At 31.2% G+C, this 15540-nt stretch overlaps 1 protein-coding gene across 1 annotated transcript; it reads right to left on the bottom strand.

The window, feature by feature from the left end:
• Positions 1–9607: 9607 nt before the first annotated feature.
• LOC102631370 (probable leucine-rich repeat receptor-like protein kinase At5g63930) lies at positions 9608–13959 on the bottom strand. The gene is made up of 2 exons (XM_006478921.3): positions 10434–13959; positions 9608–10188 (listed from the first exon to the last, which is right to left on the bottom strand). The coding sequence occupies exons 1-2, from the start codon at positions 13378–13380 to the stop codon at positions 9791–9793; spliced, it is 3345 nt and encodes a 1114-aa protein (XP_006478984.2). The 5' UTR covers positions 13381–13959; the 3' UTR covers positions 9608–9790.
• Positions 13960–15540: the final 1581 nt, after the last annotated feature.

Below are 15540 nucleotides of genomic sequence, written 5' to 3'. Positions count from 1 at the left end.
AGCCTACAACATACAAGGAAACAAAGCGTAATAAAATTCTAATTAATCTAGAAGCTTCAGAACCTAGTTTGAGAAAGAGACAAAAATAGACTTCAAATAAAATTCTAACTACGTAGGAGAAGTCGACAAAAATTAGGAATTAGTAAAGACTTAGGATACCGAAAATTTTTATTATAAATAGAGAGCTCCAAAGGAGTAGAGGCAAGAAAAAAAATTGGCAAGAGAGTAGCAAGAAAGAAAAACTCCGTTGTAATCATTATTTTATAGTGAATTTACTCTCTTGACTCCGTGGACGTAAGCCAATCGGTAAACCATGTAAATTTGTGGTGTTTTTGTTCTTTATATCATTCCCTTTATTCAATTCTTCGGTTGACCAAAAATTAGCGTCAACAGTTATGATTATTGATAATGATAATACTAAGGACTATAATTAACTAATGACATTTTAGTAACTTGTAACAATCCATTTTAATTAACTGCAATTAACTATAATTAACTAATTAACTAAACACACTACTGAGAATACAATCTATTCCAATTTCGATTCCTACAACTAAAGCAAACAACTTATTCTAATTTTGATTCTAGCCTATTTTGATTTCAATCCATTCTAATTGCCAATTGATGATGCACCATTAAAGTATCTGAAGCAATTTCCTTAAAAAATAGACAACTCATTGTCTTTGAATTAAAAATTTTACAATGATTGTTTTTTCAAAATAACATTGACTACTAAATGCTAATTGGGGGGTGGGCAATGGGTCAATTTTGTTTGGTATCCAGGCAAACTAAAAGGTACTAACTTATTAAAGAACCAATAAGAATAGAACCAAAAAAAAAAATTGAATTGCAACCAAAATTCTTGGTCAGGTCCTTTAAATATTTATATATATATTTTTAATTTTCTTACAAAATTTAACTTTTTTTAATTTTCTTATTCCTCTAAAGTCACGGTTCCTGACACTATTTTAATATAAGAAGATGCTAATGGTTTTTTTTTTATTCAATTCTAATTTTAAGGAAAAAATATTAAACCGAACCGATTTTTTGGGAACGGGTTCAATTTGCAGCCTAATGACTTTTTATAATATTTGGCTTTCAAAAGATCTTTTTTTTTTTTTCATTTTGCGTCTAAAACTCTTCCAAGTTAAATGACAAGAATATTTTTTAATAATAATTTTGAGAAAGAATATGTCACATGACTTAGTTTTCTCTTAAATTTAGAGTATTTTGTAAGAATTTTATATACAAAAACTATGGAAAAAAATGATTTTTTGTAGATTTAAGGTCTGCAATATTATGGTACAATGTATATTTATATGGCTAAAGTTTATTATCTTGTTATTTTAATATAATCATAATTATAGCTTTAATTGTAATTAATAGTCATAGTTGCAATCATAATTACTATTAAAATTGAATTACCCATTTATTGGATCGTAAATATGTATTTTATAAATTAAAAAAATCATCAAATGAGTGACCTCACAGTAGCTGGCACTTAAAATTGAAACTGTAATATTGCAATCACTCTTTTTTTTTATGTTTTTAATTTCTATAACTACGATTGTAATGATTATTATTTAATGTAAATGTTAAAAATAATCAATCTCTTACTTTCATTAAAATTATTTGGAATTCAATTTATAGATGCCGCATCATTTCCAAGAAAACAAAGAGATGTCATGTTGTCGTTCCATGATTTAAGTCAACAAGTGACATGTCGTTTGACATTAGAACATAAACGACTAGGCATCTATCATATGTATATATGCATATTATGTTAGCATATATGGTTATAAATGTTGATTTTAATGATAACAAACCACATATTTTGGATAAACAAAGAATTACACATTATACTTTTTAAAACAAGAAATTAATATGGACTAAAATGAAAAAGTTTGTTTTTAATAAATATTGTGTTAAATTTCGAATTTGGGCTTATTTGAAATTATTTAAAATGTTTTGGGTCATACTTTAATTTTCATATATTTGGGTCATATAATAATTTCAAAACATTTTGGGAATAACAAATATTATTTAGAAATTCTGAAATTGGACTTATTTGTAATTATTCATAATATTTTGGGCCATAACGCAATTATAGAAAGTTTTTGGGTAAAATTATAATTTTAAAAAATAGTTCACTGTAGCTGGCACTGTAGCAAGCAGCTAACCGGATGTTACAAAGCAGCAATCCGGTTATGGGCAGAAACTCACTGGAATAAAAGCGGCTAATCGGATTCACAAAAACGGCAAGCCAGGTATCACCAGAAAATCAATAACGGCTAGTTTTTCTGCCTCAACTATAAATTGGCTTGAACTAAACTCATTGAGATTGATGCAACCATTGATATTTTGAGCAATTCTCTGCAAATCTAAGAGCATAAACTTTGTATTCATTTCATTTAATTCACACATATTAAGCTTTCATTTGTATTCAAACATATTGTGTGAGAGAAATTTTTGTAATCCTTTTTGTAAAATCAAATTGAGAGGTTGTAAGTGTTGGGATACACTTAGGTTAAGAGATTGGAGATAATCTCTTGTTGTAAATATTTAGTGACACTTTGGAAGTCAATTGTAAGTGTTTGAAGCCTTGGAAGGCTTGGATAGTGAAATCTTCAAACCTCGTGTGCTTGGAGACGTGGACGTAGGCGGAGATTGCCGAACCACGTAAAAATCCTCGTGTTTGTTTTCTCTTCACTTACTCTTTTATTTTCTGTGATTTATTGAATTTATGGCTTTCGATTTCATTAAGACATTAAATTGAATTATTGTGTGATTTGCTTGTTTATTTTTTAAATACCCAATTCACCCCCCTCTTGGATTGCATAACTTGTATTTCATATTATTTATGCATGTCAATTATGCAAATAACAAAGACGACATGTCATCTTTGTACTTTTCCTTTCCTGATTTTTAAAATCTGTTGTAAGATAAAGTGATTTTAATAAAAGTGATTTTGAAAAGTTTACCAAATATTGAAATTAGATTTTAGGATTTCAAAACCACTTTTGAGCCTTCCAAAAGCAATCTCAAATGAACCCTAAGTCTAATAATGAACTAAAAACTATACTTTTTGTGAATAATTTCAAAAAATATTTTTTCATATAAATAGATGTATTTTCTTTTTTCAGTATCAAAATCGTTTCATTTTAAAGTACTTACATTTTATTGTTGCAACATGATAAAAAAATTTCTATATGAACCTTTTACCTAATTTCATTTTTCTTTGGAGAGTTGGGAATTTACTAGAGATGTTGTTATGGTATTTTGCTAAATAAGAAATTATTTTTTCTTTTTTGAGTTAATAATAATTTTACCCAAAAAAAGACAAATAAAAATGATAATTTGAATATATAATGATAGAAATCAACTTTGTTTCTTGAAGAATAACTAATGATTATAGATTGTGGTGCTTCAGTTGATAAAATCTCTTGAGTGCAAATAAGACGTTTGAAGCCTCACATGAGTACGTGGAAGTTAAGTTACCATTAGGGCCAATTTAGTAATGTTGTAACTTTTAAAATAATTCTTGTTAGTCGTGCTGTAGAAATAATCAGCTATTTATTTAGTAAAATTTATTTCGAAAGTACAATGAGTTTAAAAGCAGTCGTATGTGTTTAGTAAATCTTACTGTTAAACTGTTGTAAGAATGTAAATGATTGAATTGGGCATAAATTGAATTAAATTTTTTAAACATTTACAAATATGTATATAAAATATTTTTTTATTGAGTACATGTAATAATTGATAACTAAAATAAATATTTTATATTATTAATTTTATTTTTTATTTTGTTATATCAATATAATTGGTAACAATAATAATGTATTTAAAGTTAATGATTTTATTTCTTAATTAATAAGGATAGTTTTGAATTTTATAGTATATATAAGGATATATATGAAATTGTATTAAATATAAAATTAATTTTTAAAATTAAATTTTGAAAAGTTATTTCTTCCTTACTCTTCAAAATTTGTTGTATAATGGGGTGATTTTATCAAAAGTGATTTATAAAAAAATTTACCAAACAAAAAAATTAACTACGGAAAAAAGAACGATTACGGATCATTTTACTTCTTTTGTAGCTAAATTTTGAAAAAAGAATGCTATACTACTCAAAGGAGTTGTATTTTTTTCCTTTACATGTTGAATATGCTGACCGATATTGTAATATTTATTTGGGGTAATTTTCATTCACTTTCTATTTAATGTCTTTCTTGAGAGCATATAGTTGTTTCTTCAAAAATGGTCATTAAACAAGGAGAAGCTCTTAATTTTGTAAGTTAATATAATTTGTATCTATATCTATATATATATATAAAGATGGGACTTGAGGAGGTGATGTGGCATCACCATTTCTCATCTTTGTATATTCTCTATTATCTAATAAATAGAGAAATTTTCTTTTAGATTTAGCTTTTCATCTTCTCATAATTAATTTGATTGTTATTACACAATAACAATTATGTAAAGATTTTAATGAGGTATATTCTTTGTAATGAATATTCAAGAGAGAGTGTTATGAATTTATTAAAATAAATGTAGATGTTTATAACATATATCTCTTAGTCTCCCCACTATCTCCCATTAACAACTTTTAGCTTCCCTATAACTCTCACTATCTCACAAGGAATTATGATTCATAATTTTTCATTAATTTCATGGAGTGATTATGTAACTATAAAAGAATGGCTTATATTTTTGTTTTGTACACACACAATTGGAATGAATAAAATCACTCTAATAATATATTCTCTCATTTTATTATTTATCTTGCGTTGCTTCTTTATTTGGAATGTTGGCTAATAGTTTTTTTTTTATTTTTTTTGTTTTTTATAAGGATGCCTCATCTTAAAAAAAAATCAATTCATATTTTTTATCAGTTTCATCAAGTGTAAGGTAAGAAAAAAAGATAATACTAAATTCTTTTTTTAAAGCAGCGTGAAACGCGGTTTTATTTTCTAGTATATATATAAAGCTAGAACTTGAGAAGGTGATGTGGCATCACCATTTCTCATCTTTGTATATTCTCTATTATCTAATAAATAGAGAAATTTTCTTTTAGATTTGACTTTTCATCTTCTTATAATTAATTTAATTGTTATTACACAACAACAATTATGTAAAGATTTTAATGAGACATATTCTTTGTAATGAACATTCAAGAGGGAGTATTATGAATTTATTAAAATAAATGTAGATGTTCATAACGTATATCTCTTAGTCTCTCCACTATCTCCCATTAGCAACTTTTAGCTTCCCTATAACTCCCACTATCTCACAAGGAATTATGATCCATAATTTTTCATTAATTTAATGGAGTGATTATGTAACTATAAAAGAATGACTCATATTTTTGTTTTGTACACACACAATTGGAATGAATAAAATCACTCTAATAATATATTCTCTCATTTTATTATTTATCTTGCGTTGCTTCTTTATTTGTATTGTTGGCTAATAGTTTTTTTTAAGGATGCCTCGTCTTAAAAAAAAAATCAATTCATATTTTTTATCAGTTTCATCAAGTGTAAGGTAAGAAAAAAAGATAATACTAAATTCTTTTTTTAAAGCAGCGTGAAACGCGGTTTTATTTTCTAGTATATATATAAAGCTAGGACTTGAGAAGGTGATGTGGCATCACTATTTCTCATCTTTGTATATTCTCGATTATCTAATAAATAGAGAAATTTTCTTTTAGATTTGGTTTTTCATCTTTTCATAATTAATTTAATTGTTATTACACAACAACAATTATGTAAAGATTTTAATGAGACATATTCTTTGTAATGAACATTCAAGAGGGAGTGTTATGAATTTATTAAAATAAATGTAGATGTTCATAACGTATATCTCTTAGTCTCCCCACTATCTCCCATTAGCAACCTTTAGCTTCCCTATAACTCCCACTATCTCACAAGGAATTATGATCCATAATTTTTCATTAATTTAATGGAGTGATTATGTAACTATAAAAGGAGAGCTCATCTTTTTATTTTGTACACACACAATTGGAATGAATAAAATCACTCTATAATATATTCTCTCATTTTATTCTTTATCTTGCGTTGCTTCTTTATTTGTATTGTTGGCTCATAGCTTTTTTTTTTAATTTTTTATAAGGCTGCCTCATCTTAAAAAAAATCAATTCATATTTTTTATCAGTTTCATCAAGTGTAAAGTAAGAAAAAATGAAAATACTAAATTTTTTTTTCAAAGCCACGTGAAGCGCGATTCTATTTTCTAGTTCTAATATAATTTGAGAGTGTCTATTTTCAAAGAACAATCTTGTAAGAAGCAATTTCAGATACTGAATATAATGTTTGTGCATGTCAAGGTGTTGGACGGGTAGCACAGCATCACTCTTGACCTATTGGTGATTATAACTTCACAAAAATCATCAATGTTATTATATTATAGAATCAAGTTTTAAGATTTGGTGATTTAGATGAAAATTTTAGAATATTTTCATGAAAGAAAAATATGGGAACATTTATTATTATTATTATTATTATTTGATTCTACAACTTAGGATGGCAAAAGCTAGTTTCAGGCTTGGAATGGCAATACTCGGATCTAGTTGAACATGTTCTTGGACACCGATCAGGCTTAAAAAGCATGCATTTTATATTTTTCAATATTATATGTGTATATTTTTAATTTATTTTATAATTATATAATATTTAAAATTTATTTTAATGAAATTGGGCATAAAAACATGAACGTTAAATGTTTAAAATTTTAAATAGATGTAATATATGGACCAAATAAATATAACTATTTAAAATAATATACAATTTATAATTTTTTTATAAATATTGAGTTTCGGCTCGGATCTGGGTTTATCAAGTGATGTCCAAGACCTGACCTCACTCTGGACCAGATAACACTTGCTGCCATTGTCCGGGTCTCGGTCAGACGGTTATTTTTTATATCCCTACTGTAACTTTGAATATAAAGTGATTTGTGATTTGAATAAGTGTATATTTTGAAGAAGTGGGATGGTTTTTGAAATTTTTATGGGGATTTTATTAAGGAAGTGACATTTTTTAATTTGATAAGGGAACATTATTTAATTACAAAGATTCAAACATATCTGATGTTACAAGTTTTCATTATCATCTAAATTGATTACTAGAGGACTTGAGTTTTTCATGAGAACTATGGAACAAGAACTTCTTGGGCTGGGGCAACTCGTTTGGACTAGTCCGACCCATTAAGGCATTCAAATTTAAGCTTGAAAACCATGCACGGTTGCTTGTACGGATTAGAGATAGCCAATGGGTCGGATGGTACGTGGAACAACACGGGTACGGCACAATACGAGCATATTTTGGTACGGCACGCAGCACGGCACGGTATGCATATGGGTTAGGCTAGGCTTAGAATTTTAGGCACGCGGTCCTTAAAAGCACGGTACTACTAGAAATGGGTTAAGCACGGCACGATAAAAAAGTCCGTAATAAGTATGTTTTATTTTTAATGAAAATAAACTTAAAATTTTATAATTTTACAAATAACTTGAAATTGAAATTTTAAATTCATTTAATTCTTAATTTAAAAAATACTAAAATTGATTTATACTTATAATTTATTAAATAAATAATTGATATCATGATTTTATAAATATGCATTAATATTATTGTGAACTATGATCTAAATTCTATGTAAGTCTAAGTTAATAATTAAGTTAACCATTAAGAAAAATTTATTATGATTATTGTTGTTAAGTATTAAAAAAACTCTAATACTATAAGGTCAAATTTAATAATTAATATTACATTTTCTTACTATTATTAGTTTATTATTATTGAATATAGACTTGAGTTTTGAATTTTCGATTTTATTAAATTTAAATAAAGGTATAGACTTAAAAAAAGTACATAATCTTGAAAAAAGTACACTAATAATTTAGCATGCGCTCTTAAAATATTAAAAAAGAAAAAGAAAAAAGCTTGTTGGGCTTTTTTTCTTAGGCATAGCACGGCACAGCACAACACATGTGGGCACAACACGAGTGGGCATGGCACGTGTGCCGGGCCCGGCCTATGCAAACTAAATTAGGCACGGCACGGCACGAAACACATAGTGGATGACACGGCACGGCACGAAACACATAGTGGATGACACGGCACGGCACGAAACACATAGTGGATGACACGGCACGAGCACAAGCACGCATGGGTCTTGCTTTGATGCACGGCACGACCCATTGGCCATCTCTAGTACGGATGGCAAAAATATCTAGATCTGGGCTGGATCCGTAAAGATTCGGATCCGAAAAAATCTAAATCGCACATTAAAAAATGTGGATCCAGATCCTTGAAGTTAAAATCCGTGTGGATCCATATACAAATGTATCTGGAAAATCAAATATTCGGATCATCATTTTTTAATTAAATTATTTATTAAATTAAAATTAAATGAAAAATATATAAGTTAAATGAGAAAAACATAATAGGATTAATTAAAAAATATAGAAGTTAGATTAAATTAATAAATATATTGGGATCCGCATTATTTTTTAATTAAAATATTTATTTAAATTAAATTAAATGAAAAAATATATAAGTTAAATGAAAAAACATAATAGAATTAATTAAAAAATATTGACGTTAATTTAAATTAAGAAATATATCGGGATCCGCATTATTTTGTATGGATTTGTGGTGTTTTTATAATTTTATTTGTGGATTTGTAGTGATGCTAGTCTTGGATTTACGTGATTCTTAATGTTGGATTTATGTTGTGGTATTTTTATTTGTGACTTTATGGTGTTGTATGTTATTCTAAGTATTAACTTGTTGATTGTTGAATTATGATTAGATTTTATTTGATATTATTAGATAAATTATTGAATTTTAAATTATTAAATTTTAATTTTTACGGATCCGAATATGTAGGATATTCACCTGCAATTCGTGCGGATATTACCCGCATCCATATCTACATATTTTCTTGCGTATCTGAATATAAAAATATCAATTCAGATCCCGATGCACCAACATCTAAATCCGAATCCAAATTTTACTGTCCCTAATTGCGTGCGCAGTAAGATAGAATCGATAGGGGTTTACAAGACCTTCACGCAATCTATTCCCTGACCTCACTTTTGCATATTTAAAGGTTTTACTTTTTGTGAACATCTGGTTCAAAAACTAAGCGGCCCAGTAGACTATTCTTGTATTTCTTCTTCTTGTCTCAACTCTTGGCTAGGCAAGTTCAATTGCTTAACTATCCTATCCTGGGTTTATGTGTTTCTACAATTGATCTCTCAATTCCTAATCCAAGTTTTGGCATTTTAATTTCCAGAAGTTGAAAAGGATAAATGCTTTGGGAGAATTTTTTTTTTTTTTAAAAAAGATTGAAATCAAGGGGTCATTTGGAGGTTCTTGCAATTGGAATTGGAGTGGACACTCCTGTGACAATTTAAAATGTTCTGAATTTGATAATACAATTTGGAACTGAAGCCAAGCTCTATCTCCAACAGTAAAGAGCAACCAATCTAAGGCTCACGTCCTGCGTTAGGGTTTCAATGAGTACGTGAGTTATTAAAAAAATTTGAGCTAATAATAATTAGATACTTGATTAATTTCAAGGTAAAAAGAAGAATGATAATAGCATGCTACTAATTAGCAAATAAAGCAATAAAGGCAAGTAGTAATCAATAATGTTAGTAAATGTACAAATTAAGGCAGTTTTTGCTACACTTTTGTAAATAATTGATACAAAGGATGAATCATCAGCTAAAAATCATCCTGGGTAAGAAAAATTATTAACCTGTGCTTTGGAATTCATTCTCAAGTTTCTGATCAGAGTCATGATCCATAGGGGAGAATTCAAAGTGTCCCTGGCGCCTATTTGACTCGCTGAGCATCAAAACAACTTCCCTCATCGTTGGACGATCAAATGGTGAGATATTTGTGCAAAGCATAGCAATCTTTAAGACTGTAATCATGTGAGAAACGGTTTTCTCATCTTGTAGATTCAATCTAGCATCAAGCATTCCGGATACTAATGAATTATTCCGAATGAAATTCCTCACCCATGTTACAAGATCACCGCCTTGGTCTAGTGGCTGTACGGGTGCTCTTCCCGTCAGCAACTCCAGCAGCACAACTCCGTAGCTATAAATGTCACATTTCTCTGTAACTTTCATCGTGTATGCATACTCTGGCATTATCATAAGAATACAACTGTTAATTAGCAGATATACTACAAGGCCAAAAATATTATAAAAGAAATTTACTTGACTCGTTAAAGCTACAAAGCTTAATATTTAAGCTCATTGGCATTAGAAGTTGAAGTTCAATTGACAGTTCTATATGATTAATATAAGTGGCTTTTTTCAGCATCATTTGGAAAATTCGAAAACTAGCAAAGTTATAGTGAACGAAAGGGTTCAGAATGTAGCTTACCAGGAGCTATGTAGCCATAAGAACCAGCAATAGCAGACATTGACTTAGACTGTGGCATGTCAATCACCTTTGCCAATCCAAAATCGCCAACATGAGCTTCAAACTTGTCATCAAGAAGTATGTTATTGGACTTTATATCACGGTGAAAAATCCTAGGCTTGCAATCATGATGCAAATAAGAAAGTCCCTCAGCAGCCCCCAAGGCAATCATGAATCTGGTTTGCCAATCAAGAGTACTGGATGCCCCATGAAGGAACTCCCCCAAACTTCCTCTTGCCATGTACTCGTACATAAGCAGATTGGAACCTTGGTGGTAGCAGAAACCATATAGCTTCACAATATTCCGATGCCTGATTTTTCCCAATGTAAGGATTTCAGCTCGGAAGCTATTGTCAACATTGTTATTGCCCTCTCTGTTGGATGCTAGCTTCTTAACGGCTACAGTATGACCAGTTCTCAAGACTGCTCTATAAACTGTTCCACAAGCTCCTCTTCCAATCACAAACCTCTCATCGAAATTGTCAGTGGCAACAACCAAGTCTTTAAAGGTGAATCCTTCCTTTGGGGGGAAGTAAATATCTGAAACAGTTGAAGATAATTGCTTGTCTTGCAAGGGAGCAACTACCTCAACAGGCTGTCTCAAGAAATATATGATAACTGTTATCAACACAAGAGAGACCCCACCAATAGCTGCCGCAATAATAGCAACAAGTTTACCTAAGCGGGCAGTTTTACTGTTGGTGCCTGAAGGAAAAGGAAGCGAAGATGGTGGTTGAGTACAATTTTGAAGAGGTCCACCGCAAAGGCCTTTGCTTCCAGAGAAGCTGTTAACAGACATGTTTTGGAAGGTCTGTGAGGAAGGTATAGGCCCTGTTAAGTTATTGTAAGAAAAGTTGCAGCCAAGTAAGCTTGACAGATTCACAAAGGACCCCGGAATTTCACCAGACAAATGATTGTTGTTGAGCAGGAGGTATTCTAGTAAAATAAGATTCCCAAGCTCTGGAGGGATTAACCCAGAGAGATTGTTATAACTGAGATTCAGTGCAATCTGCAAGCTTGAAAGAGAACCCAACTCAGCTGGTATCCCGCCAGAAAATGAGTTGCCACCCATTTGTAGCTCAGTCAAACGGGAGAGATTTCCTATCTGTACCGGTATGCTTCCAGAAAGTTCATTCTCTGAAAGCTTGAGAAGCTCCAATTGGAAAAGGCTGCCTATCTCTCTCGGTAAAGCACCAACAAATTTGTTCCAGCTGAGGTCAAGTCGTTGAAGCATCTTGCAACTAAAAATTTCCAGCGGTATCCTTCCGGTGAGAAAATTTGATGAGACATTAAAGGTCACAAGATTGGAAAGGTTGCCAACCTCTCTTGGCAATTCACCTGTAAAGTAGTTATCTGAAAGATGTAGCCTTTGCAAAGCATTGCAGTTACCAATTTCAGTAGGAATTGGACCACTAAACTGATTCTGGTCCAATTCAACTGTAGAGAGGTTTGCCAATTTACATAAATCAGATGGAAAACTCCCAGTAAAGCTGTTTCCGCCCAGGCGAAGCTGCACCAGTGATTTGCAACGTGTTACTCCAGTTGGGATACTTCCAGTGAGCTTGTTAGTCTCCAGGTTCAAGAAAATCAGGCTAGTATTTCTGCAGATATGGCGTGGAATCTTTCCTGTTAAGTGGTTATCTGATAAATCAACCACCCAAAGTTGGCTATATGCACCAAGTCTTTGAGGAATGCCACCAACCAAGGAGTTGTCAAATAGCTGCAACATGATCAGATTGGTCAAATACTGGAACCCCAGTGGAATAGTACCAGTGAGAGAATTGATTGAAAGATCTAGCTTCGTCAAGTTCTTCAAAGTGGTGAGCTCAACTGGAATAACACCTGTAAGCTTGTTTTCAAAAAGGTAAAGCAATTCCAAACCAAGTATCTTACTTAACTCAACTGGTATCTCTCCGATCAATGAGTTCTCCGAGAAATCAATCTCTAATGCTGAAGAAAGTTTCCCAATCTCTCTCGGAATTGTTCCATTCAGCTCATTTCTGTAAATGTACAAATACTTCAAAGAGCCAATGCTTCCAAGCTCCTTAGGTAGTTGTCCCACTTGCTTGTTATCATAAAGTGCAAGTGTCTCCAAACTGGTACAATTGCCAAGCTCTTTAGGAATAACCCCAGAGAGTTGATTGCCCCAAAGGATCACATCTGTCAAATACTTGAGCATTCCAATCTCTTTTGGGATTTCGCCGCTGAGTTGATTTTGTGCCAGACCAAGATATTGCAAGCTCTCACATCCTCCAATCTCTGAAGGCAAGCTTCCTGATATCAAATTCTGTCCTGCTCGGAAACTCTTCAATCTTTTCAAGTTCCCAAGAGTAGGCGGCAATGATCCACTAATGTTGTTGCTATACGCGACCAATTGTGACAAGGCAGAAAGTTTTCCAATCTCCTTCGGGAAAGGGCCCGAGATCCGATTGTTATAGATATTCAAGATGGTCAAAGAAGAAAGGTTGCCCAATTCTTTGGGAATATGAGCTTCAAGTCTGTTGTTGTTCAAATTAAGAACCTCCAAACTCGAACAATTTCCAATCTCTTTAGGTATGTTTCTTGACAATTGATTAAAAGAAAGATCAAGAGCAGTCAAATGAACTAATCCACCAATGTTTGGAGACAAGTAACCGGAAAGATTCATCTTAGTCAAATTAAGAGAAAAAACAACGGCGCCAAAATCATTGGTAGTGCAATTAACACCTATCCATCCACAGGGAGTGGAATCATTTGGGTTCCAATTACCCAAATAATTGGAATTATCAACAAGCTTACTCTTTATCAGTAGAAGAATCTGACCCTCAATGTTAACAAGCCCTTTGGTTTGATGAACCAAAAGGCAAATGATCGCAAGAATTGAAGCACTAAACAGTCTATATGAATAGGATATTCTCCCCATATTCATAAAAATAAACACCACAAATTAAAGAAAATATATAACCGAATGTTGCTTTCACATCAAGAATGAACCCGAAACACCAAAATACAAAAAAATCAACCACCCACATACAAATCTGCCATATGTGTACATCAAGATCAATTAATCAAAGCAGAGGAAACAGAGACAAATAGTTTCAATATCCTACAGCTTAAAGAAAGAAGTATTGAAAAGAATCTATGACACTTTACATACCTCTTGAGTCTTGTATTGAGGTAAAAGAAGAAAAGGAATATGCATTGAATGGAATGAGCAGTTAAATGTCATTTTTTTCCTGGACTTACCAAAAAAAAAAAAAAAATTGCTCTTTAAGTGCAATGAACATCAACTTTCTTGAATATAATTATGGGCACAGAAGCCAATAAGTAAATTCATTTCAGTCTTTGCAAGCAATGATTTGGAAAATCTTATTGCTTTTACTTTGTTTGTGCTAATGGCATGGATATGATAGAGATGGCCGACAAGCGTGAGCATGCCTTTTCACATTCTCTCTTTCCATTTCTGCATTATTTTATGCGGCGGTCAGTCCTAAAGGTGAACTGAAAGTGAATTTTCTTTTATTAGTTTCAGTTTTCATCTTACACAAAAAGATTTTTTGGGACAAAATTTTCAGTGCAGCCTTCAACTGTTCTGTGAATTTGTATTTTAGTCCACGTGTTGCATTTGGCTGAAAGTCTGTTCAAGTTTAGACAGTTATCCTGCAGAATATGATTAGTTAGTGTTGTACAGCCTCATCGGGGTCTGGTTATTTCTGAGATTTGCTTTTAAGGTTGACTTGTACAGCACATCATCAGTAAATAAGATAAAGATTTAATGCTGAGCCAAACGGAGTTTCTGTCTTGACAAAAATCAATGGTAATGATTGTCATAATTATGACTATTGATTTAGTATCCTACAAAAATTAAGTTCAACATTAAATTCTAATCTTAGTAAATAACCTCATTTATAATTTTTTTCTTTTAGTTGACAAGCTTTTACTTATTAGTAACCAGATCATCGCGTTACACATCTCAATCCACAACAAAATATTTGCACAAAAACACAAGTTATAAGCATAAAGAAAAAGTGGTTGCTAATAACAAAGGAAGTTGGTAAGGGATCATTTAGTAGGTAAAATCTTTAATGTTATAGTATAAGAGATATGAGGTTTGAACTTACTCGCACCAACGACACATTAGGCCAAATAATAATAATTGGAAGAAAAAATGTTATCAATAAAGAAATTAGGGACGCTTCTTTTTTTATGCCCTTTGCCTAACTTTCACGGAACCAATGATTTTAGGGCATAAAAATTCCGACCATACTTTGTGGCATACATGTGTGTGATGATGTAGCCTTTATCCTTCAGTCCAAGAAGAAAACAAGGAAAAAGAAGTGTTATTATTCATGCATTATAATGCCATGTGTGGTAAAAGGATTATGTTCAATACACCTATGACTCCACTCTATGATTTTATAATTTAATATTGACCTAAGTTTTGTCATTGCTGATGGCATTTCTCACATCATGATTACGTTAATTTTTTTTTAATAAATTTTCAATTGCTGTACTAGTTTCTTTATAATTCGGGGACTCGCATGTTGTAGTCTCTTTATTTATTATTATTATTATTATTATTATTATTTGGATTTTGCTATGTTACATTGAATGTACCATACACAATCAATAAGAACCACATAATTATGTGGGTCCCATAATTTGTGTGGTTCTTGTGGGTTGTGTGGTTCTTGGGTTAATATAGCCTACCCCACTTCATCCTCACACTAAGTTTATTTCGCTTAAATAAAAACCTTTAATCTCCTCCTTTCATTATTAGAGGTCAATCAACTGCACTATTTATGTGAGGTTACATGTTTGTATTATTGTTTGTTATGTTGGTAAAAGTACAAATTTTATAAAATAATGTAAGAAATCCAGGCTGCAAAAAAGAGCTTGTAACTGTGACCGCCATTTGGAGAGGGCCCCAAAATAGACCATGTGTGACGATAAGATGATTTCAATTTTCTTGCCTACCAAGAACTTTTGGAAATGGATCAATTGATTTGAATTGATGCAGTAATCTTATAGCATTTTTAATTTTATGTACTACAATATAATAATAATAATAATAATAATAATAATATTT

Source organism: Citrus sinensis, chromosome 3 (assembly GCF_022201045.2).
Source record: "Citrus sinensis cultivar Valencia sweet orange chromosome 3, DVS_A1.0, whole genome shotgun sequence".
Classification (NCBI taxonomy): Eukaryota; Viridiplantae; Streptophyta; class Magnoliopsida; order Sapindales; family Rutaceae; genus Citrus; species Citrus sinensis.
The sequence above is the reverse complement of the archived record's forward strand: the minus strand, read 5'-3'. Positions and strand labels throughout refer to the sequence as shown.